The 25,336-nt window shown below is 35.9% G+C and overlaps 1 protein-coding gene across 2 annotated transcripts in view; it reads left to right on the forward strand.

Annotated features, from left to right (window-relative positions):
• The window catches only part of LOC115446182 (5'-3' exonuclease PLD3), a 40,543-nt gene extending 16,082 nt beyond the window's left edge, over positions 1–24,461 (forward strand). For both annotated transcript variants that reach the window (XM_037440385.1, XM_030172748.2), the window contains exons 9-11: positions 19,751–19,890; positions 20,814–20,979; positions 21,386–24,461. In XM_037440385.1, coding sequence (XP_037296282.1) covers positions 19,751–19,890; positions 20,814–20,979; positions 21,386–21,646 — 567 coding nt within the window. In that variant the 3' untranslated portion in view covers positions 21,647–24,461. The remainder of the gene's footprint in view (positions 1–19,750; positions 19,891–20,813; positions 20,980–21,385) is intronic.
• Positions 24,462–25,336: the final 875 nt, after the last annotated feature.

The following is a 25,336-nucleotide window of genomic DNA, read 5'->3' on the forward strand; positions in this document are numbered from 1 at the left end:
TTATTCATAGACGTTTTTTGTCTAAGGACGGATTAATGCTGTGATAACAAGTTTGTTTCACAGTGGCCAAGGCACTGAGAAACAGACATTAGGGCCGTTGTGATTGGCTAATATTGAGATACAACAATAGCCAATCACAACGGCCCTATGTCTACGCATTGCCAAGGCTGCCATGCAGTCAGCACTGAAAAACAGATTTGTTATCACAGCTTCGCTCCGTCTTTAGATAAAAAAGTTTATGAATACAGGGGTAATTGTCTTAAGCGATTTTTTTTTCAAAAACATTTAAATAGTTAAAAAATCATAGAAAATAGTGCTGATTTTAAATATGTATGAAACTTGTGTCGCAAAAAAATATCGCTTAAAACAATTAGCCTTTCAAGCGTCGATATAATTTCTGTAGTCTAATTATCATTAGAATGATTTATAGATCGCATTTTTGCATATTAGTAAATATCGAAGGCGAAGGGAGAATTTTTTTTTCTAAAGATAACCTGAGACACAAAAATGCCGCAGTGAACATATCGCAGCCAAAGAATACAAAAACTATGACAAACGGAAATAAACCTAAAAGGGAAGCCGGTAGGAATCGGCTTGTATGGACGCTGCACTGGTACATAGTTGTTTTGTTGGATTTCCTTTCCGAAAACATCTTTCGGAAACGACTTTCGCCACTATTACTATTATAATCTCGATACTCTTTTGATAATGCTTTGTGCGATATGTATGCGGATTGTTGTCATGAAGGTTGTGAGTTCGACTGTAATTTAAAAAACTAATTTTGGTAACTGAAATAATATTTACAGATCGACATTATAACGTTTATCAAGTATCAACCATTGTTTCATTATGACAATGTAATATCAAAGATTAATATTACATGCAGGCGAAATAATATTTGTTTTTGATCTGAATGAAATATATTTTCAAAATAAACATCAAATGTAATTAATCTCTCGCATTGCGAATACAACGTAAAATAAATAAATCGGTGCAATATAAACTTTTGAAGAGAAAGTGCAAAGATCTAGAAATTTCGACGTCGATCCCGTCTCGTTGTTCTAAAACTCGTTTAACACATTGTCGTCGATTTACTGAGAGTTTACAAGTATTAATTAGTGCGAACGTGTCATTGTTACACTTTGTAAATAGTTTTAATTGATTCTATAATATATTTTCTAAGGGCCTTTTGTACAATGTCTGAGTAAACATTAATCGTCGAATCGTAAAAGCAAAACAATAAAATGATAATCAACTGAAGAAAACGCACGAAATAGTTACTACTTATACTAGTCTAACATGGTGAATTTATATTTTTTACCAAGTAAAAGCCAATTTGTCAAATAAATGGTAAACAAAAAAGGGCTTTTTATTTTGTTATTTAACAAAAGGCATAACATTATATGTGAAAATGCGTTGTGCAATTTGTGTTAAATGTCTTAGAACCGGTTTAAATAAACGATCTCAATCTCAATCTTCTATCCGATTCCGAGAATGAGCCAATCAAAATAACTCATTTGTAAGCATGTCAAAAAACCTTTGTTCCGATTGGTTAAATTATTAGATATATCGGAAAAGCGTTCGGGCTCGTTTTTTTTTAAAATGGCAGTTATACGTTAACTGGCGAGTAATATTCACTTGTAAATTGTGGAACAGGCGCTTAGTTTTTTAAAGGGGCGTTTGATTTTTTGGTCCCGACATCCATAGTGATTGTAGGGAGCTCAGACTAATATGGGTTGTGTGGAATAATATCAGCCCTATATTATATACTGTGCCATTGCTAGGCACGGGCTTCCTCTACTACTGAGAGGGATTAGGCCTTAGTCCATCATGCTGGCTTGGTGCGGATTGGTAGACTTCACATACTCTCAAAATTCTTATAGAAAACGTTTAACTTATGCAGAATTCCTCACAATGTTTTCCTTCACAGTTAAAACAAGCGATAACTCATAAACATAAAGTGTGGAAAAATATTTTTAATTCGCTAGCTCACTATTGCAGTTTATTGTGTTATTATTTTCTCCTGACGATTTGAAGACTTTGCAATCTTTATGGTGACGGGGGTAATAGTTTTATTTCAATGTCTAACATTCGCGTAAACATAAGTAGAAATTAACATAGAACCTTGTAATAGTGAGCCAGCGAGTTGTATGTCACAATGAATTTATGTTTGTTATGCTAAAAAAGGCAAAAAAATAACAACACATGTAAATTAAAATCGTATAAGCTTATTCATACAATTACGGGTAAAATATGAAACGAACACTAAACAATAAAATAAAATACTTTATTTGTCACGTAGGCGAATAAGTTGTACTTATGATACGTCAAAACAATTTATAAGAATAATTATTATTATTTCTGAATAACAGTTAAGATCACTTATATAACTACAGACATTTTTAATTCTATGCTAAGGCTTAAGTTGTAAGTGTAAACTAATGTTCAATGTAATGAGTGTGGTTGTTGGTTTTCCGTTGTGTTACTTCGGTAATTGTGTATCGGGTATAGGGTTGCCAAAACTTTTCTCCGAAGACCTATTTATTATATTCTAGTAAGCGGGGAAATAATTAAAATCACTTTTACTACGCATAGTAATGAGTCCCTCCTAGCCGATTTTCGGCCACGTCGGCCAATCTCAACGGAGATCATCAAGTATATAGGAGATATTATAGTGCAAAAGTGTGTGCGCAATACACAGATGCACTTTCTTCCTTCGCTATTATTTTTCACGCGACCAGGGATTCTAACCAAGGACCTCAGCATAGTTCTCAAACGCGCGCCGCGCATGCATTGCAATTACACTACCGAATCAGCAAATGTTTTTTGGTCATATCGATTTAAAAATTATGTAAGTATATCTAATTATATTGATTAAATCATTGCTCTTTTATCCGCAAAAAAATTAAAAAGTACACATAATTCGTTTTTCTTACCTCGTTTACGACGTAATAACCGACGGCAAAAAACTTTAACCTCTATAAAAAAAAATCTATCTACTGTCCCAATGTTGTTATGTTTTAATTAGGTTTGTAAGACATTATTTTTCTAACAGTCTTAATCAAAGATTAAACTTGCGCTATAATGTTATTCACAGTAGGTGGCAACCCTAATCACGAAGTCAATCACTGTGTCGTTTGCAATTATTGTACTATGCAACACGTGTAAGGGTTGTCGGGTCATGCGTTAATTACAAGCTAATATTTGATCAATCACGCTCGCAATATGGTTCCTTATGGATTGATGCAGGGGTCAAAGGTTTATTTGCAACAAGTAGCAAATGTCAATCGTGTTAAAGGCTTATTGTGTAGAAAAGAAAAATAAAAAAACATTTATTGTTTGAACAATAATAATATTAACAAAATGAAATAATCTAAAAACTTTACCTAGCATGTAGTAGTTAGCAGTTATTACATAGAGTTCTTTTTTTTTTATTGATCATCAACAAAATTTTCACCAATACATAACATTAGTAAAATTATAATATTATTGACTAGCTAAGTGCCATTGTAGTTATAGGTGAAGACTAACTTATCTTCTATATTTTTTGATGCTTGGAGTCAGTATTCATTATGTTTCATCTTTCACTGTTAAATAGAGCGTTAATCACCAATAATTTGACACTTATCTTCCAAAAGTTAAGAGTGAGCCGACGAACTCAAGACCTTTGCCTTGGCAGTACGTCAAACAAATATCAAATCGTTTACAGTTAAATGAATAGTCCAACAATATAGAACTTTATATCAATTACCTTAATGTTCATATTTTAAAGTAAATTAAGTGTCAACAATACCCGAATCTTCAGTAATATCATTATTGTACTAATTGACATTGAAAATTGGTTCCATTTAGGGGATTAAGTTGATATTACATTCGCAGTATCGTTTCTATTTATCAACCTATTGTATGGAGCATGTAAAATGTATATGTTTTAAGGTCGTCACTTCATTACTAATGAAGTCCAAGGTCCGTTCGATAATGCCACTTACGAGAATTAAAATAGTTTTACTAGTGGTAGGTCTCTCATGTGTGAAAGTCCGCCTGGGTAGGTACCACTGCAATGTCTATTTCTATCGCCAAGCAACAGTGTTTAGTCACTGTTGTGTTCCGGTTTGAAGGACATTGTAGCCAGTGTAACTACTGGAAATAATAAGACTTACATGGTCTCACGATAGCGAGCGCAGCGAAATACCAAACAATACTTTGTAATTCAAGGTGTTGGATGGTGTTTCTACTGTTTATGGGCGGTCATATCGCTTACCATCAGGCGAACGGCAAGCTCGTCTCGTCATTCAAAGCAATAAAAAAAAAAGTTTTCAACTGATTGTTGTAAATGTTTTAATTTTTAATTGGTCTTTATTTAGTGTCAAAATTTTCCATGTTAGGTCTCTCTCGCACTCATATGAAATAGCCACTAGCTAGCTTCGTTATCTTCATAATTGTAATATATTTTAAACTGTCAGGAAGGCGAGTTAACGAAGCGTCGCTGACTTTATCGTTACCGAGCCGTTGATTTTATACGTTTACTAGTCTGATTATTACTGGAGAGTTACCCATTTATAAATCATTGGATTTTTATTGTACCTAATATTTATTAGTAAATGGTTTTCCCCGCACTCAAAAACTACACAATATCTGGAGATTTTTAGAACAGGACGTATGAAGCTCCGTATCACGTTACGATGTGGTTTTTAAGAATACGAATGGCGACATGGGCACTCAAAATATCTCACACTCCAACGATCCCCTCAGATAATTTTTTTCTTTACGACCATCCAAACTAAAAAAGGCAAACGTTTATGAAATACGAATAAAACGCGAGCAATAACTTACATTTGAAGGAACAGAAATGAGGACGACGCGCCGTGACGCCCCGTAGTTTGTTAAAAATGCTCGTAAACTTTTATCTGTCGTTAAAACCTAGACCGAGCGGCGTCGGAACGTTTTAAATTGACAATATCGCGGAGTGCTTCGTTCGGTTTAATGCGAGCGATGCATCCGGCTTCGGTGCTGACTCACGATGGCTTCAAATGTGGGTAGTTCCTGAATTGTTATCGGTAGCTATAGACAAGGTCGGCTTGGAATTGACAGGTGTAAAGCGTTTTGTGCCTTAGAATTTGCGGGTTTATTAACGATTTTGTATTGAACTGGAAGTTTTGTTTAGCTTTTGTAGAATATTTTAGGGTGTTTTATTACTTACTAGCGATCTGTCTCGGTTTCGTCTTGGTAGCAGATCAGGGCCCCAAAATGTTCCTCAAATTGTTTTTCTGACTAAATTCCCGCTATGTATTTTTCTGGGATAAATAGCTCATGTGCTTTCTAGGGCTTCAAACTATCTCCATGTCAAATTTCATCGAAATTCGTTAGGTAGTTTTGAGTTTATCGTATTCAGACAGACAGACACACGCGGCGGGGGACTCAGTTTTTAACTTTTCTACCGGGATAATATACGGGACTTTTATCCCGGAAAACTCTTTCGCGCAGGCGTGAGCAAAAGCTATATTAAAAGAAAAACGCGAATTGGAAAAAAGATTATATTGCTTTTGTGTATAAAGTATAATTATTCATTGTATTGTGCTGGTTTTCGGAGTTGGGCATTTTTTTAAATAATTAAATCAATCATCGAGCAATTTTAAAGTTTAATACTATTTTGAGCAATGTCATTACTTTCTGTCGATTTGAGGGACATCGCTTCCGTGGTGGGAAATCTCACGTGGACGCCGAACGTGACGTGACGTCACACAATGGAGGCTGTCTTTAATTATATAACATGTGGGTATTAAAATGGCTCGCATGAGTCAAACGAAGGTGACTGGATGACCGCATGCAGGGTCGCAGATAGGGTGTATGCGGTAGTATACAACTATGCATTGAACTTAATCAGTCAAGGTTGGAATTTGCATATTTTGCGCGGTTTTAATTTCAACATGACACTTTTCATTTTGGTTAGAAATCCCTTTCAGACATAGATTAGTCAATGGCCAAACCGTATACATAAAATCATTAGTGTCATTGTTGTGGATAAATATTATAAACTGTTTATATATTATAGACCAAAACTAATATTCCACATAATATATGTTTATCGGTACATTCGTAACCGACTTTCAACTAATAGTTTTTGTTTGTCGCAAAACGCCTATAAAGTTTCTTTCGCATTACTGACATGCATATTTCATGGATCAGATTGTAATGCAGTCGTAAGCAAGCATTCAACAATACTATAATAGCAAACATAGTGGATACCAAATATTTATGTGTATTGTATAGATATTATAATAATAACATCAGCACTGTTTTATGGACTGTCACACTGCTAAACACGGGCTTCCTCTACTCAGCCATTAGAATTCAAATGTAATTTAAGGCGATACTATTATGGGTTAATTTAATAGCGACTATCTTAAGATACCAACCTTGGTTTGACAGCGTCTCACCCGAAATTTAATTTGTTAGCAAAATTAAGTAGCACTTATTTATACTCCCCTAAAAGTATTGACTCAAAATAGCGATTACCGTCTGAAGATTCCATACTATATAATCATGGGATCTCAACTATGTTATCAGTTCCCAACAGTGTCGTTTTCTCCCCACGGTGTCGCTGCGAAGTCTGTGTGTATGAAGCAAACTAGGCTCGCCTAACGATGTTGGGGCCGCGTTTTATAGCTTAAAAGCAAATATCGTGTACGTTTGGTACGCGTTACGGTTGTGTACTACGAGTTTATCGTGAGTAGTGTTGTCTTTGTCGATACGTAGGGATGTGTATATTCGTTTGTATTTTAAATAGGGGATATTGCACCGTATTTTGCTCGTGATATGAATGTTTGAAAGATAATGTGGATGAGAAAGGCAGAGGAATGTTAGGGCCGGTGCGATCCGAGAAGGCATGTATTGCTATGATGTCATATGTTTGTAGTTTATCAGTAATGCACGACATTCGTAGTGGCATGCAGTTGTCTAAATATACTCTTAAAATGCTCACATACTTACGTAAATAATACCCTAAGCATAAAATTGCCTTACGGCAGCAATAAGGGCGCTTATCGTACAGCAACTAATGTTGAAAAATCAGTAGCAACTTACCTATATATACCTACATATATTGCACTTTCCGGACTAGCCAAAGGAATATTATCCATTAAAGCGATCAATATGGTTATAAGTCGATGTATCCTTACCTTGGTCATCCACTCATAACTAATTATCGGGGCTACTCAAAGTTATTTACTGTCGCTTCTATCTAAGCAAATTCTGTTAGAGTAATAGTAGTGGCATCAAAGCGTGTAAACTTTAAATAACTTTTTAACGATATTTATTTTCTTCAAAACTACGTTTTTTAATTTTTTATTTACAGTTCAAGTAACTTATTGTAAAGTGTATTTTCAAGAAGATAAATAATATTTCATATATTAACGCAATGTCAAAATTACCCTGTATAGAAAAATGTGCGTAATTATGTTCCTTAGGGACTCTAAAATGGTTAAAGCAATAGATTGAAATTTATATTACTTGAATTTAATGTAATTATTAGGTAATCATCGGATTAAACCAGCGATCTTGTGAAGTTAGGACCATCGGACCAGGTCGATCGGACCAACAGAATGCCTATAAATTATAATTAGTGCAAACCGTGCGAAACCGGGTCGGGTCGCTAGTACACATATTAGACACAGTACAGGAAAGTTATACCGTCTCGTATGTTACGTAATATTTTTTCATCTGGAACGAAGGTCGAGATGTGTATTCCGAATTACTGTGAGCAAGAATGAAATAAAATACGGTGACAATTTCATCTCTCTGTACGATGTTTTCTGCTCAGTTAGTTCGTACTGTATCAATAGTTAGATGTTTGTAATGGTAGAGATGTTTTCATTTCTGTGCTTTTTCAATACATCATTTCTGAAATTGATAGGGAGTTATTTGTTTTAATTCACAAGGAAAATTATTGTTTGGTAAATATGGTAAAAAAATAAAATTCGCGCAGGAGGCAGAAGCTAATGTTGGCAGGTGGATAGGACTAGTTTTTATTTTTGAATTTAACATATTATTAATCAGAATCAGAATTTTCAATTTAAAATGTTATTAATAAGAATAAGCGGCGATAGCCTAGCTGGGTGTGGAACAGACTGCCGAGACGAATGTCCGCAGGTTCAAATCCCAAGGGCACACACTTCTGACTTTTCTAAAAAATCATGTGTGTATTTTTTGTGAATTTATCGTTCGCTTTAACGGTGAAGGAAAACATCGTGAGGAAACCTGCACATCTGAGAAGTTCTTTATAGGAATTTCGAAGGTGTGTGAAGTCTACCAATCCGCACTAGGCCAGCGTGGTGGACTAGGGCCGAATCCCTCTCAGTAGTAGAGGAGGCCCGTGCTCAGCAGTGGGCAAGTATATAATACAGGGCTGATATTATTATTTATATATTATTTAACGGTGAAGTAAAACATCGTGAGGAAACCTGCACATTGAGAAGTTCTCTATAGGAATTTCGAAGGTGTGTGCACTGCTGGACACGGGCCTCCTCTATCACTTAAAGGATTTAGGACTTAGTTTATCACGTCGGCATTATACCAAAATATACCATACATACATGCATAATGCACATACCCTCAAAATTCCTTTAAAATCGTCTCAGATATGCAGGTTTCCTCGCGATGTTTTCCTTCACCGTTAAAGTAACCGATAATTCACAAAGAATGCACACAAATTTAGGAAAGTCAGAGGTGCACGCTCTTGGGTAATTGAACCTACGGGCATTAGTCTCGGCAGTTCGTTCCACTCCCAACTAGGCTATCGGCGGTTTGCTAATGCTAACTAACAGTGGCGAAAGGTCTATATAACCCGTTTTTTTGCCGGCTTCCCTTTATATAGTAATTATGTAGAATTTAATCATCATTAAAACGATTTGCAGACCGCTTTTAAACATTTTAGTAACTGTATGTTGTGTTGGGTTTCCCTTTGGAAAATTTCATCTATCGCCACTGCTAACTAAGCTATGTGGATTTCTAAATGTAAGAGAAACATGTTGAGCGATTACAAATTAAATAGTCCGGACGTAGGTCTTATTCAAGCCAAAATCAGAGATCGCTAGAAAAATTTGTAATTTATTAACAGTTATTCAGCAGTGAGTCGAATTATTTTTTAATACCTATCTAAAATTACGAGTATGCTATTTAATTAAATTATGTATTTACATTGTAACAAGTTACGATGGGATTGTCATGTCTGCTAAAGATAAAAACCCCGAAATTAAAACCAAGATTAAAAAAAAAATGTAAGAGAAACGTTGATTATTTCCAAAGAGACCGTCTATGCGTGTTAGTCGGCTGTAAATTAGGACAATGGCCCTCTAACAACTTAGTTGCTATTCGAAGTTGGTAATAACTATCTACAAACAATTAAGATAGGTAGCGACCACCTTACACGAGATGTTAAAACCCGCCATAGTGGGTTACATAAGTGTGTCGCGTTCCGGGATCAGCCTGTGAATCTTCGGTTCCAACAAGCCGGTATAATTGTATCGACTGCCGAGAAGTAATCATCTCTTGTCAGTCGACATTCTATTGGACCCCACTTCACTTACCATCAGGTGCAGTGAAGTCACGTTGCAGTGTATAAAAAAATGTCTTAAAAATATTAAGGATAAGTCCTGGTATGATTGGATAGTACTGGAATAAACTCTTATTTTAATAATAATAATAATATCAGCCCTGTATTATATACTTGCCCACTGCTGAGCACGGGCCTCCTCTACTACTGAGAAGGCTTAGGCCTTAGTCCACCACGCTGGCCTAGTGCGGATTGGTAAACTTCACACACCTTCGAAATTCTTATAGAGAACTTCTCAGATGTGCAGGTTTCCTCACGATGTTTTCCTTCACCGTTAAAGCGAACGATAAACTCACAAAGAATACACACATGATTTTTTTTTAGTAAAGTCAGATGTGTGTGCCCTTGGGATTTGAACCTGCGGTCATTCGTCTTGGCAGTCCGTTCCACACCGAACTAGGCTATCACCGCTTAAACTCTTATTTTACCTTATTCCAAATCAATTTATATTGAACCATTTCATTCGTACTGAAAACGTGTCAAGACCAATATTTATGCAGTCAGCATATTTAAATGAATCACTTAAATAAGCACAATATTCCACTTCAATAAATTGCTTGAGTGCTATTAAAATATATTGAATCGTTTTAAAATTTATTCAGTGTATTCAACGCTTTGTATATTTTTATTTTGTATAATGCTGAACTCATTGGACCGGTCAGTAATTTGTAGTATTGACATAACATCAATTTGTGCAGTATCATTTTATTCTATGGTTTAATAATATATTATGATATTTTTCATGATTTATAGTGACTGCTTCAATGGCGTATTTGTATTACGGTACGACTACAATGCTTAGGTCTCGGGTTCGATCCCCTGGTATGGCAAAGTGATATTGGGGTTTTCTACTCATTATCAGCCCGAAGTTTGGAATTTGTGCTCGATGTGGCGATAGGCTCCCTCCCTATCACAGATGGGACGGAATATAAACAGCGGAAAGTGGGTGCACCATTTGCGCCTCTACCTACCCCTTCAGGGATAAAAGGCGTGAGTGTATGTGTGTTTGTTTATATGTTAACCTATGAGCCTTAGTAAGTAAATATTTTTCTTTTCACTGCGCTAAATGCTGTGAGTTGAAAATTGTGTTTGGATTGTTGTATTAAAAATTCCTCATAGGTCTTGATCTCTACTACACGGTACAAGCAAGACTTGTGTTTATTTCATAACTAGCCGCGGCCACGTTTGCGTTATTGTTTTTTGAAATTAAATTAAATCGTTGTCTATTTGAGAAGGGTGTAATTTTCTATTACTGTATTCGAATCATTCCGGTAAACGCAGATATTGTTCCCCTTGTTCTTCAAGTGCCTCTTCATTGTTGAAGATTATCCGTCAGCTTCTTGCATTTCTCCTTGTCATTGGTCAGGCGGAATAGGTTTGCAACGGAGTTGATACCACTCCCGAATGTTCCCATACAAACTTCCAATCTCGTGCATCTCTATATTTAAAGATTTAAAAATAATTTTAAAATTCGCATTCCCGAATATAAATAACAATTGAACATCAATGCGAAGTGAAATTCCTTAAAAAACAGAGTACTTGCCATAATGTCAGTGGAACTTGGCCCGGCGCGGTCAAGGTCGCGCGGTGGGCCGTTACCAAAGGTCATTATGTTATGTGTGCTACTGTACTAGTCGTAGGGTTGGCACTTGGCAGTTAGTAGAATTTCAGATAGCAATAGTAGTAACAAATGTATGGACTAATTCTAGGATATTTATTATTATTTATTTGAATGACGAGACGAGTTCGCCGTTCGCCTGATGGCAAGCGATACGTCCGCCCATAAACAACAGAAACACCATCCAACACCTTGAATTACAAAGTATTGTTTGGTATTCCACTACGCTCGCCATCCTAAGACATGAGATATTAAATCTAATTATGTCATTGTGTATTAATATTTAGTACAAATAGCGACTATCCTCCGCAATGTGTAAAACCCTCCACAGTGGCCTACGTAAGTGTATCGCGTTCCTGGACCAGCCTGTGTATATTCTGTTTCGAACCGGCCTAATAGTGTTGACTGGTGAGGGATGATCTTATCATATCATCTATCTTGCTGATATTCCATTTACCGTCACGTGAAGTGGAACTATTTTGCTGTGTTCGTAAAAAACTGTTTGATCCACTGGCAGATTTAATAGTCCTAAAATGTATAACTAAAAAGATCAAAACTAGTTACTACATTCCATAGTCCAATCACAGAGCTTGTCACCCGATTATGTAAAGTTTCGTTGCCAATATTAGGTTTATCTATTTCAAAACTTTAATAAATTTTCTGTTATGTGCCAACCCTAGCTATGAAACAAATTCACTTGACTTCGACTAATTAAATTGTTACCATCAATATATAACGCCTTAATGTACTCCTTTGTTTTAAGCTTTCTGTACTTTGGCCAATAAACTCGTAAAATTCATTGTCAATTTTTTTGTTTTATGAGTGACCCGTCAAGTTTGTGGTAAAATTTAAATTAAGTTTCATTCATTTGCCGATAAGCTTATTGATGTTAATTATCACTTTGTTAACGAGTGGCGCAGGGTCCATATAACTATGTAGTGTGTGTACTTAGTATATAAGACATGTTTTGTAATTTGTATAGTATTAAGTTGTACAATGAGAGCATTGGTGACCCTGCCAGGATTCGAACCTGGAATCTTCTGATGTAATGTTCCATGTAATGGAAGATGAATATATATTGGGACGTATTGATGGTTTTAGGTTCTTTATTAGACTGCATTAACTTAATCTATACTATTATATAAAGCTGAAGAGTTTGTTTGTTTGTTTGTTTGTTTGAACGCGCTAATCTCAGGAACTACCGGTCCAAACTGAAAAATTCTTTTTGCGTTGGATAGCCCTATGTTCGTGGAGTGCTATAGGCTATATATCATCACGCTATACCCAATAGGAGCGGAGCAGTAATGCCTAATCTCAGGAACTACCGGTCCGAACTGAAAAATTCTTTTTGCGTTGGATAACCCTTTGTTCGTGGAGTGCTATAGGCTATATATCATCACGCTATACCCAATAGGAGCAGAGCAGTAATGGCTAATCTCAGGAACTACCGGTTCGAACTAAAAAAAATCATTTTGTATTGGATAGCCCTTTGTTCGTGAAGTGCTATAGGCTATATATCATCACGCTATGACTAATAGGAGCAGAGCAGTAATGGCTAATCTCAGAAACTAGGAGTTTGAACTGAATAATTCTTTTTGTGTTTTACAGCCCTTTGTTCCTGGAATGCTATAGGCTATATATATCGTCACGCTATGACCAATAGGAGCGGAGCAGTAATGAAACATGATGCAAAAACGGGGACAATTTATTAGTTTTGAGAGCTTCTGTTGCGTGCGCTGCGTAAACGGTTAAAGTTATGCAACAATAATGTATGACGGGATTGTTCCTCTTAAAAAGTTCTACAAAAATATATCATAAAACAAAGTCCCCCACTGCATCGGACGTGTTAAACTCAAAAACTACCTAACGTATTAGGATAAAATTTGGTATGGAGACAGTTTGAGACCCTGGGAAGAACATAGGCTCCCGGGAAAATATAACTTTTATAACGGAAAACTTTAGTCCGAAAAACTTTATAACTCGGGCGGAGCCGCGGGCAAAAGCTAGTACTATATAAAACAGGGGTGGCCAACCGGTCGATCGCGACAAGTCCAGTCGATCGTGGCAAGGCAAAAATATAAATAAGTAAAAGAGACCGCGCAACATACCTAATCACTAACTGCTGCACGCATCGTTTTGTATCATTTTTTAATCAAAATAATAATAAATTGTGTACTGAACAATGTTGTTTCATATAATATTTCAAGATGTATGTAGCTTGGTAGATCGCGCAGAGTATCATCAGTGAAAAGTAGATCTTGGATCTTACCAAGTTGGCCACCCCTGATATAAAACATGTCTTATATACTAAGTACACACACTACACCCGATTCCTGTCGGCTTCTTTTTATGTAGAATCTAATTATGCTTAGAATGATTTGCAGACCGCATGCATGCGTATTATTAAATTAAATTTCTCCTTTAGCCACTGGCGCACACAAGTATTCTTTTTTTGCCAAAGTATAAAAATAGACTGCCTCGGTGGCGTAGTTGTATTGCACGTCCGGTACAATAGCGCTCTGAGGACCTGGGTTCGAATCCCGGGTCGGGCAAAGTGATATTTGGGTTTTTCTGCTCAGTATCAGCCCGGAGTCTGGTATTTGTGCCCGATATGGCGATAGGCTCGCCCCCTATCACATCATGGGACGGAACATACTTGGCGAAAAGTGGGTGCCCTAGTTGCGCCTCTGCATACCCCTTCGGGGATAAAATGCGTGATGTTATGTATGTATGTATGTATGTATAAAATTAGGAATCGTGGTTCCAATTCTTACGTTATCGATCTCTTTGATGCCAACATGTAATGAGGTAAAAAAAAACTTCAATGTATAAAATAATCGTTTATTACAATACGATAAAAACATTATATTTCACTTCTGAGTAAATGGTACACGCCATATAAATATAATCCGACCAAATGCAAAAGTAGCGCTCTAATTTATGCTCCTAGAGAAATGGTAATAAAAATACTATCTCAATTAGCTGTTTAATACGATGACTATGAAATTAAATTTACTTAAAACTTATGAACCGGGCCCCTACAATAATGTTCATTATACACTTATAATTGATTGTTACGGTTTTAGTTTAGGTGGTATCTATCACATGTTATTTTATTTATTTTGAGCAGGCTACGGCTAATTTTACAAACTAGGTTATATCTTAAAATAACTGTATGACAATTACAAGCAAATGGCATACACAAAGACATTATAAAATACATTATTAAACTAAAATTAATCGCGTTTAACAAGTTTTGACACAAGGCCCTATAGAAGTTGTAGAATTCGAAGAAACGTGGAAATAACCTTCTGAGTTTTTTTATTTGAAAACAATTTATTTACAAACTGACATTTCTTTAAAACAGAACATTATATCAAGAAAAACGTACCAGCCAGTACACTACAAAAGGTACTTTATATTGCGCTTTCTAATGCAAAACAAATCAATATGATTATTAAGGTTGAATGCATTAATTAAACGTACAACTCATGGTAAGCATCTATTAGATCTATAAACATTATGCCTGAAAGTAACATGGAGTAGACTGCTGGGATGCCAGCTTCTAGTAGGGATGATAAATTAGACATTTCGAAGGACATCCAGACAATCTAATTAATTCTGTGTTATGTTCAAAAGAAAACAGACGTCAGCTATATATTGTTCCTTCTAAAATTTCGTCTCGTCTGTATATACTTCTTCCAAAGCTCTCTAGACGATCGATTGAACAACACAAACATCGTCTGTGTTATGATCTTAAATGCTATCAATGTTATTCTGAATGCGGAAAAATCGTCTAACGTGAAATATTTAATTATCATACCCAAGAATATGTATGCAGTATCACATGTTACAGCAACACCGATCAACGAAAGAACATGACGTTTATTTCTCGCAGAAATACTTTTTTTACAGCACGACATTACAGAAGTAATGATACGTACGAATATCGCAAAAATTCCAATAATTAATAAAAAGAAAATATATAGAGAAAATATGTAAGTGTCGAAGGTTTCGTTCATAAAATTGGCGTTTATAAATATTATAGTAGAAGGCAAGTATGCGCACAAGGCAGTTTTTCTGAAAGCATAACTTATGTAACCATTGTGGAGTAACACCAGTTTCAAATAAGCCACCAAGGATGAGCACATTGACCAACACAGCGACGTGGTGTAACCAAATTCGTTGAAAATGTAAGGAATATCGTCTTCTAAATCAAAGTAAAATAAAACAACACCCAACATGTAAAAATTGGTAACTGTGATTTGATTGAGGCTCATGAAGTTATGAAGACTCCTCCATTTTGGCATCAAACACCAAGTGATAAATAGAATTATCGTGCACAATACGCATAGTATTGTCTCTGCTATCACAAATATGTTTTCCATTGAATCCATTATGTTCACTTTTTGTTTAGTTTTAATGAGCACTCACTTGTTCCATGGTTTCAATGCAACTGTTAATGAGAGCGATAAAAATTATAATTAACAAAAAAATCAATTTATACCACATTTCATGTCAGTTGATAAGTCGCGTGGACAATAATATCAAATGCTTTTTTTACGCTACCATTGTATAAATTAGACCAGTCTTAACATACATGTGTAGGAGAATATAATTCATAGGTTTCGTAAATTATAAACTGGCAATGCCTATGGATCAATACTCTCAAAACTATCATCTAAGTTCACTTCGCGCCTCGGTGAAAAATTAAAATTGCCCGTGTTTTCGCGCGTTTTGTATCTTTCAGTAGCTTTGTTACTTTCACGGTTTTCTTTAATAAGTCATTTGCTGGGCTCGCAATACGCATTCGAGACGGTGCGTGAATTTTGACCTTTGAATTTATCAACCTTTATGGTTGTTTTGTTGAAAGTAATGGCGCATAATGGGTTCGTAGCGTCTGTGAAATTTATTTTGGCCAAGTTTTGCGTGTCGGTTTCAAGGTTCTAACTAGTAATTGGACGCTTTTTATCATCAACACCATTTATATAAATCACTTCATATTGTGGTAGGGTTAAGGTCTTGTGCGGTTCGCATTTTAGTTCGTGAAAATGTTCGTGAAATACATTAGAAAGTATAAACGAAAAAGTTTGCCAGATAGCGAAGTCATTCTAGCCACTTTCCGAATCGCTTTTTTTCCGGAGAAAGTGCCTTATTACTACCGCCCAGCCTTTGTGGAGGGCGACTGAGCGATTATGATGGGGTCACCATGTCTTACGACCCGGCGTTGCGCCGTCCGGATTTGATGTTCACCTTCAGCCGACCGCCGGGCTCAGAAGCCTCCGCGCATAGAAGGACGCTCTCGGCGTCAACGGCAGCATGAGGCTTACTGCGCACTGCCGTCCATCCTGGAGGTCAATCGAAGTGTGCAAAGAGGCACAAAACGCACTGGGGCGGATAGCTCCCTGCTGCCCGCCGACGACCCCATCGTGGCCCCTATTAGTCGCTTCTTACGATAGGAAGGAGATACCGTGATGGAATTCTCCAAACGCCTCCATTCCACATGGCGGGCTTTCCGAATCCAACTTATCTCACCTATTTTTATCCCGCTCACATGTGGGGTCGGCACAATGCCTTTTGCAATCATTATGCCGAAATATATTTATAAAAAAAGTGATTACTCCACCCTGACAAGGGAAATACGACTTTGATGTTCTCTTTTCATCATATTAATTGTATATTTTCTTCTAGTTTAGCTCCTTGGTCGGAAAAACATCTTACTAGACGTGTAGCCCGGGGCCAAGAAATCTCCTTTAATATTCATCATTATCCTAATGTTTTTTTCATTACGCGGGGAAAGGAGAGCTGAAAGATATATATTTCCTAATTGGTTGCCCAATTTTATTTATTATTATTCCCAAGAGATTTTCAGTTTTTTATTTTCTCATTCTATTTCTTGTTGACTTTAGCTTTCATTAGACTAATCCATGATTAAAATTTAAATGTATAAATAATAATTTCCTGCCTTCTAAATACACCTTTCTTAAAATTGAACATTGAATTCAAACTAATATTCTATTGGCATCATTTGGTACAGGATTTGTAAGTAATAGTAATCTCTTATCTACAGGTGATTTATCTTCTCAATGCTTTGTCAAATGCTTAAAGAAAATGTTACCTGCTTAATTTTCGTTGTCCTCTGTCCTATTATTATTCTGTTTAACACAAAAAAAAACTTTTGCCACAATTTCGCCATAATTGTATACTTTAAAAGCGCAAACCACTTTGTTTAAGATTTTATTTGATTTTCTCAAGAGCACTTGTGGTTTTACAGCGGCGCGCATCTGGCCTTAGCTAGTTTCACATTTAAAATGTTTCTGCAAGTCGGATCTTTGCGGTTCAAACTTTACGTGCTTTGAGTTTTTATTCTCTTTTAAATTGTGTTCTTTGGACAGTTCATTGTTATTAATGCTAGGAAATGTAGACAATTTGATATTGTTTTGCGATTTATTTTTGGCATTGAAACCATTTAGTAGAGTTTTTTGTTTGGATCGTTTTCAATTTAGGCGAAGTTTTTGTGTTTTCGTTTGGCTCTATAGAGTTGGAGTTAATAATTATAGACAACTGATTTTCACCCGCGATATTACCAAGCTGTTAGGATATAGGGATTTTCAAGAAAAGCGTGTGTCAGCATGGGGTTTAATAATAAATAATAATATCAGCCCTGTATTATATACTTGCCAACTCCTGAGCACGGGCCTCCTGTACTACTGAGAGGGATTAGGCCTTAGTCCACCACGCTGGCCTAGTGCGGATTGGTAGACTTCACACACCTTCGAAATTCTTATAGAGAACTTCTCAGATGTGCAGGTTTCCTCACGATGTTTTCCTTCACCGTTAAAGCGAACGATAAATTCACAAAGAATACACACATGATTTTTTAGAAAAGTCAGAGATGTGGGCCCTTGGGATTTGAACCTGCGGATATTCGTCTTGGCAGTCCGTTCCACACCCAACTAGGCTATTGCCGCTAGCGTGGGGTTTGCTCTGGATATTTTAATTGTTTATGGGCCATTACCATTGGATCAGCTACTTGTTAGTTTCCTCTTCTATAAAACAAAATCTTAACGTGTCCTCCGTCTATGTTTGCTATAATAAAATACAAATGTCTTGCTTCCATTAGTCTTGCTGAAATATTAAAATATACGTCTCTAGTATTGAAAGACTGCCTCGGTGGCGTAGTTGTATTGCACGTTCGGTACAATAGCGCTCTGAGGTCCTGGGTTCGAATCCCGGGTCGGGCAAAGTGATATTTGGGTTTTTCTGCTCAGTATCAGCCCGGAGTCTGGAATTTGTGCCCGATATGGCGATAGGCTCGCCCCTATCACATCATGGGACGGAACATACTTGGCGAAAAGTGGGTGCCCTAGTTGCGCCTCTGCATACCCCTTCGGGGATAAAATGCGTGATGTTATGTATGTATGTATGTAGTATTGAAAAAGTTGTATTAGCCAGTGTTTTATATAAACTAAACCAATTATTTCTAAAAGATTTCAACGTGGATAAGCTTTGTGATTTAGCACAATGTATGGAGGTAAAGGTCACGTCATTAGTTAGGGTTCAATAGGTATTTGTGAATGAGCCAGTTTTTGCTTAATTATGGACTTTAAATATGAATTATAAGTTTTTGTGGTTAATAATAAGGTTTGAAAGAATGAGTCGTTGTTAGAAACGTTTCACTAAAGAGACACCTAAAGAAGAATAAGTTTTTTTACCTTACCTAAATGATGATTAGGAGAGAATACCATGTATTCTTTTAGTTTTATAAATTTTAAAATACTGATAAGAATGGCGGCGCTGCAGCGTTAAAATGGAAGATTTTTACCTTGTCTTTACCTAGGTTTAATTTAGCAAGAAAACTTACAGTTGCTTACATTTAAATAAAAATTAATACAATTATTTGAACTAGAACTCAAGTATCAGCTGATACTCATAAATAATTGACGAAGTGGATTATATTTGTATCTTATAGTATTTTATATTTTCGCTTGTAAACTTCACCGTATAAACAATCGCAGCAAGGTGACTACAAATTTTAAAGATTGCAACCCCCCTCCTTCCCCCATGTGCGGACATACGTCTCGGCAGTCCGTTCCACACCCAACTAGGCTATAGCCGATTTAAATTATATTCTACCAGCAAATTCGTATTATAATTGTATAATAATATCAGCCCTGTATTATATACTGTCCCACTTGCTGGGCACGGGCCTCCTCTGCTACAGAGAGGGATTGGGCTTAGTCCACCACGCTGGCCTAGTGCGGATTCGTAGACTTCATATACCCTCAAAATTCCGATAGAAAACTTCTCAGGTATGCAAGGTTTCCTTACGATGTTTTCCTTCACCGGTAAAGCAAGCGATAATCCACATAGTTTACACAAATAACTTTAGAAAAGTCGAGATGCGTGTGATTTGAACCTGCGGACATTCGTCTCGGCAGTCCGTTCCACAACCAACTAGGCTATCGCCGTTTTTTGTAATTGTAATTTTATAATTGTATGTATGATTGTTTCACTTTCAGTCTTCCCCGCCGCCGTTTAGCCCCGAGGGTCGCACCGACGACGCCGAAGCGATCGTCTCCCTCATCGAGTCGGCCGAGCAGTTCGTCTACATATCCGTGATGGACTACCAGCCGGCTTGTGTGTTCACGCCTAAACTTTTGTGAGTTTGAATATTATACTCGTCGTACTTTACGTGCTTTATTATACTTTCCGTGCTTTCCGGCGTTATTGCCATGCCTATTGTAATCAAATCTAACAGCTCATGTAATAGGACCCTTTCATTTAATTTTATCCGTGGTACTTTATAACTAGCTTATCTAGTTGTAAACGTCCCTATCCTTGAGGTTAAATCGCCTCCTTACATCATGATTTTGTCACCCGCATTGCTCTGGAGGGAAGTTAATAAAGGACAATTAATATTTCCAACTCCTCCCTATCTTTCTATTTGAATAATTTCGTTACGGGATAATGACAAATTAGTTTTCCCTGAGACTCGCCGAGCTTCACCGCTCGGTGTCATAAATTGCGTGGCACTGCTGATCCTGGCTTACAGGAGTTGTAGTGGTGGGTGTAAGGGCGGGAAAGTCTCGTCGTACTTTAGGAGTTCAGGAAATAAAGAATTTCGGATCATATAGTCTATTGCAATTTAGTTGGTGTACAGTTTGTCTTATTAAACTTTGTTTTTGATGTCCACGATACAGGCATAGCCTAGTGTGGACATCGTTGCTAATTGTTATAAGAAGTGTAACTTTTTGGAAAATAAATTTATTTCTTATTTCTTATACTCTTATATAAGTCATCGAGCATTTATGTCGCGAATGGTGTGGAGTTGTAAAACGAGTAAGGGATTTCTTATGTTTACGCGAATGTTAGACATTAACATAAAACTATTTTTCGGATTTTATCGCGGTTTTATATTATAATTTCGTTCCGACGTTTCGGAAACTGCAGCCTTCGTGGTCACGTGGCGGACTACGTGGTCCGTCAAAATAGTTTTATATTAGTGTCCTTGAGGGCTCTAAATTACGGTGGTCCGTGGTTGGATGGCGGTAAAATATTATTTTTATTAAATTGCATTTCTAGGTTCTGGCCGAAGATCGACGACGCGATCCGGAAAGCGGCGATCGAGCACAAGGTGCGCGTGCGCATGCTTATCAGCTGGTGGAAGCATTCGAGCGGCTCCGAGGACTACTACCTGCGGTCACTCGCCGCGCTGTCCGGCGCCGTGCCCGGAGTCAGCATACAAGTGGTAAGGCGGTGCTTGTTGCTTACTTTCACTTCAAATTTCTGGGTAACCGTCAAGTTACAAAAAAATCTTGACTGTTATGTTGTGTTAAATTTTTGAGTCACGATATAAAAATGTAATCATTTTATGACAAGAAGGTGTAAACATAATATTTGCTTATTGCTTAGTTTCACTTAAAATTCCTGGGAAACCGTCATGTACTTAACATGTTACAAAAAGAAAAAAATCTCAACTGTTTATGTTGAGTTCAGTTTTTGAGTCACGATATAAAAATGTAATAATTTAATTACAATAAAGTGTAAACAAAATCTTCGTTTGGATTTGAAATACAATTAAAATTTACTAACTTTGAAATTTTGTTATATTTTTTTATACAGTCAGTTTTATTATTAAACCCCACTCTCCACAGAAACGTTTCATAGTCCCGTCAACGCCAGACCAAGAGAAGATACCGTACGCGCGCGTCAACCACAACAAATACATGGTGACAGACCGCGCGGCCTACATCGGCACCTCCAACTGGTCCGGGGACTACTTCACCAACACTGCAGGGGTCGCGTTAGTGTTGGAGGATGAGGGGCTGAACACTACTGACGTACGGAGGGATCTGCAGGCAGTGTTCGAGAGGGACTGGAACTCTCCCTACGCGGTGCCGCTGAGACGGTTATAGCGTAGGCAGGCTCCGAGGTTTGCAAGTTTATCAAAATAGGTAAAATGACTTAGAGATCGAGTCGACGAAATAAGGGATATAGATTTATTTTACTGAAATTTTGGATCTTATAATTTAAAATGTAATTACGTTTTTGATGAAACGAAAAAAATATATATATTTCTGGTGTACATTTTTTTATGATTGAAAACTGTCGAATTTTCTGCAAACTTGCAAACGTTATTCAATGGATATATGTATTCTTTCATAGTAGATATAATTTAAATTTAGATAAATGAAATTTAAATAAAAATCTTCCTTCTAGTATGAAGCGTAATGTTGATATGCACGATTGTGATCTCCTGTGTTCTTACAATAGGATAATAAATAGTGTGAAAACGTCAACATATTGGATATTTACATGTTTTTTTAACAATATTTACAATAAAATAATAATTTTTATGTTGACCGTACTAGACACAATCAGTGTTATTACAAAAAAATACTCGAGACACAGTTTAAACACGTGTTTAGCTAAACAGTGTCTAATTCTAAAATCCATTTCTATAGTCTTGTCTAAGTCCTTGCATTACAAAATAGTGTTTAAATATTGTTTATCTAAATACCCGTTAAACCACAAATAAAAATTGTAGCAAAACTGAGAAAATTTTTACTCTCAGATGTCAAATTAGTCTATTTTCCCTCTATGTGCCTGTTAGTGTGAGTCAAATTATTATTCGTTAATTGTGTTGTGCAGCTATTTAACTCAAAAATAAACAAAATTATCTAATGTACTTGTATTTGTTGGTCTATAGTTCCACCTCGGCAATCACAAGGAAGATCTTTTTTATAAAATCCAAAAACATTAAACTATATAGTTAGTTATAGACCGGATATCATAGCCAAATTTCTACTCCACAAGTTATTACCAATTGATCATAAGTCGCCGTCTTATTTGAAATGTCCATATGACAAGATCTCACATGACACAGCGTCCTTAGATATAAATACAAAATTATTATATTTACAGAAAATATGCTAATCTTCGCATTTAAAACATGAAAATCATGATATGGGAAAAATATGAAGTATTTTACATTGATGTTTTGCTACTTCACGGTAGATTGAGTACTGAGTGAACCATCACATATACGCAAATGTTTGTGTGATAACCTTCCTAATGTCCGCTCTATATAATCTCTTTGATAATATCAAATATTTTGTTGGCAAAAGATTTGCTGAATCTGTACTTTTTTTAAAAGTAACTTCATCGTAATATTCGAATAGGTTCGTTATTTTACGGTTATACCAGTATCAAGAAAGTTCTCCATGAAAACTAAATTTTCCATATCAACATAATCTATAAGATTTAGATTCATTGCTCGGGCTTTTTTCCAATTACTACTTAAAAAACAGAACTGAAGTCACAAAATATAGACTACCACCTACTACCAACGTGGAAAGCAGTTTTAAGATCAAACATGCGTTAAAACACCGTCGGCTTGTGTTTAAATATAAACAATGTTTAAACCATTTCTAACTCTAACCAATGCTTAAACATGAATTTGTAATAGAAGATTTTTTATTCACGTGTTCGTCGCCTGTTTAACTTTTTTGTAATACCACTGGATGTATTTTACATTTTGTACCGCATTTGATTTTTAACGTTTACCTTAATTGTTAATAAAATTTTGAAATAAACCTATAAGTTGAGATATTTTTTCTGTGTGGAGCGCTTGTGTACTGAATTTACAGTTGTAATAATATCCAAGGAAATTAAAAATTTATAAATAATTTACAATTCCAATATATTGAACAAACGGCGATGTATTAATTTCGTTATTTTTTTCAGTTTACCTTCTAATACAAGTTTGAAAATACAAAAATTTCTTTTAATGGTTCATATCAATCCATGAAAAACTAATTCACATAAGTGACGTTTCCTTGCGGCGTTAAATTTTATACATGTTTGTATTATTTATTGAACGTACCTACTTCAAATAAAAATATATATTTTTAAATCAATTATATCAAGTCTAATTATAAATATTTATTATGCTTTTATTTGGTTCAATAAAAGTAATATAATTCCTTTACAATTCAAAGGTTGTCAAACCTTCATAATATTAATATCATAGTATTAAATTATACCACGTTTCTAAATACTTACTTTGTGACCATCGTGCGACTGTGTGCCTTGTAATTATGATCCGTGAGTATTCTTGATTGTGAAACGTATATTTTTAAATATAAATAAATTGATCATGAATATTCTATCTTACTAAGATGTTATTTGTATATTCAAAATGCTTAATGGTGTTAAACAGTATTATAAAAGCGGCAATTCTCTTTCAAATGTTTTAAACCGAAGGTAATAAAATATATCAGATAGTTTTAAGTACATTATAATGCATCATATCTAATGTAAGTAAATAGTATAGAATTTATGAAACTTTCGAGTGATGTCACTTGGGTTTTTGTAATAAATTTGTTGCAATTTGGATGTTTTGGATTTTAAAATGTGTATTTTTAATGACTTGTTGTGTTACATTGTCTGAAATATTAAAACATAATTTCTACATAGTTGACTTTTATGCAAAGGTAAAAAAAATAATTTTAAATTATCAATGATCTGTTATTGTTTTTTTTTTTTTTTTTGGGGGGATACATAATTTTTAGCTTATAATTTTCAGTAAACTGTGCATGTTAGTTTCTTCGATTTTTTATTATTGTACTTATTAGTTGTAAGTGCTAAAAGCAATAGAATGATTTCAAAGATGACAATACATGTTATCTCGGATTTTTGGATTTGTAAATAAAAAAATACGTTACTTTACCGCTGTGTTTTAATTTTATCGCTCGTGATTATAATTTTGTAAAAAAATATTTTATAATAAATTTTAGTTATATGGGAGACTATTTTTGTATGTTGATCAACCCTACACACAGCTAACTAAATAAAACACATATTAAAGAAAACGTTTTATAACCGAATTTTTATTCTAATAATTGTCATACATTATAAAATCTGCACCATTCCACATTATGGAATACACGCGTAATTGACCCTTTACCTAAAGGATCACTCATTGATCGGTGACAGGCAATACAGTTTTCGTCAGGAATTGCGGGACTCCAGCTGTGAGCCTCGACATAGTCAAAGCTTTTGATAGGGTTTGGCACCGTGGTCTCCTTTCCAAACTTCTGGTATATGATTTGCTCAATAACTTGTGTGCGTGGATTTCTGGCTTCCCGCAGGGTGTAGAATGCGTGACGTCATTCGTGGGCACGCTCACGGCTCGGTGCTGTCGCCCACCTTATTTCTTCTGCATATCGATGATAAGTTATCACTTGACACCTGATGACAGCACGGTTCATGGACCCCTAGTTCGCGAAAGGACACTGAACAGGCGCGAGGATCTTGTCATTGAGGTCAACCGGACTCCGGACCTCATTTCTATATGGGGTTCAAAAAGCCTGGTTAACTTCAATGCCAAGAAAACGCAGGTGTGTGGGATCACGTGCAAAAGATTCCCGTTTTCCCCTCTCCTCAATGTTCAGGGTGTTCAACTCTCATTACGCAATGACCTTGGCATGGATATCCGCTGTGATCTGAATCCAAGAAATCACATCAGATATAATCGGAACAGATTAAATTTTTACACAAACATTAAGTATTAACGCTTTATTATTCATAAATATGAATATTAC

The sequence above is a fragment of the Manduca sexta genome, chromosome 19, assembly GCF_014839805.1.
Source record: "Manduca sexta isolate Smith_Timp_Sample1 chromosome 19, JHU_Msex_v1.0, whole genome shotgun sequence".
NCBI lineage: Eukaryota > Metazoa > Arthropoda > Insecta > Lepidoptera > Sphingidae > Manduca > Manduca sexta.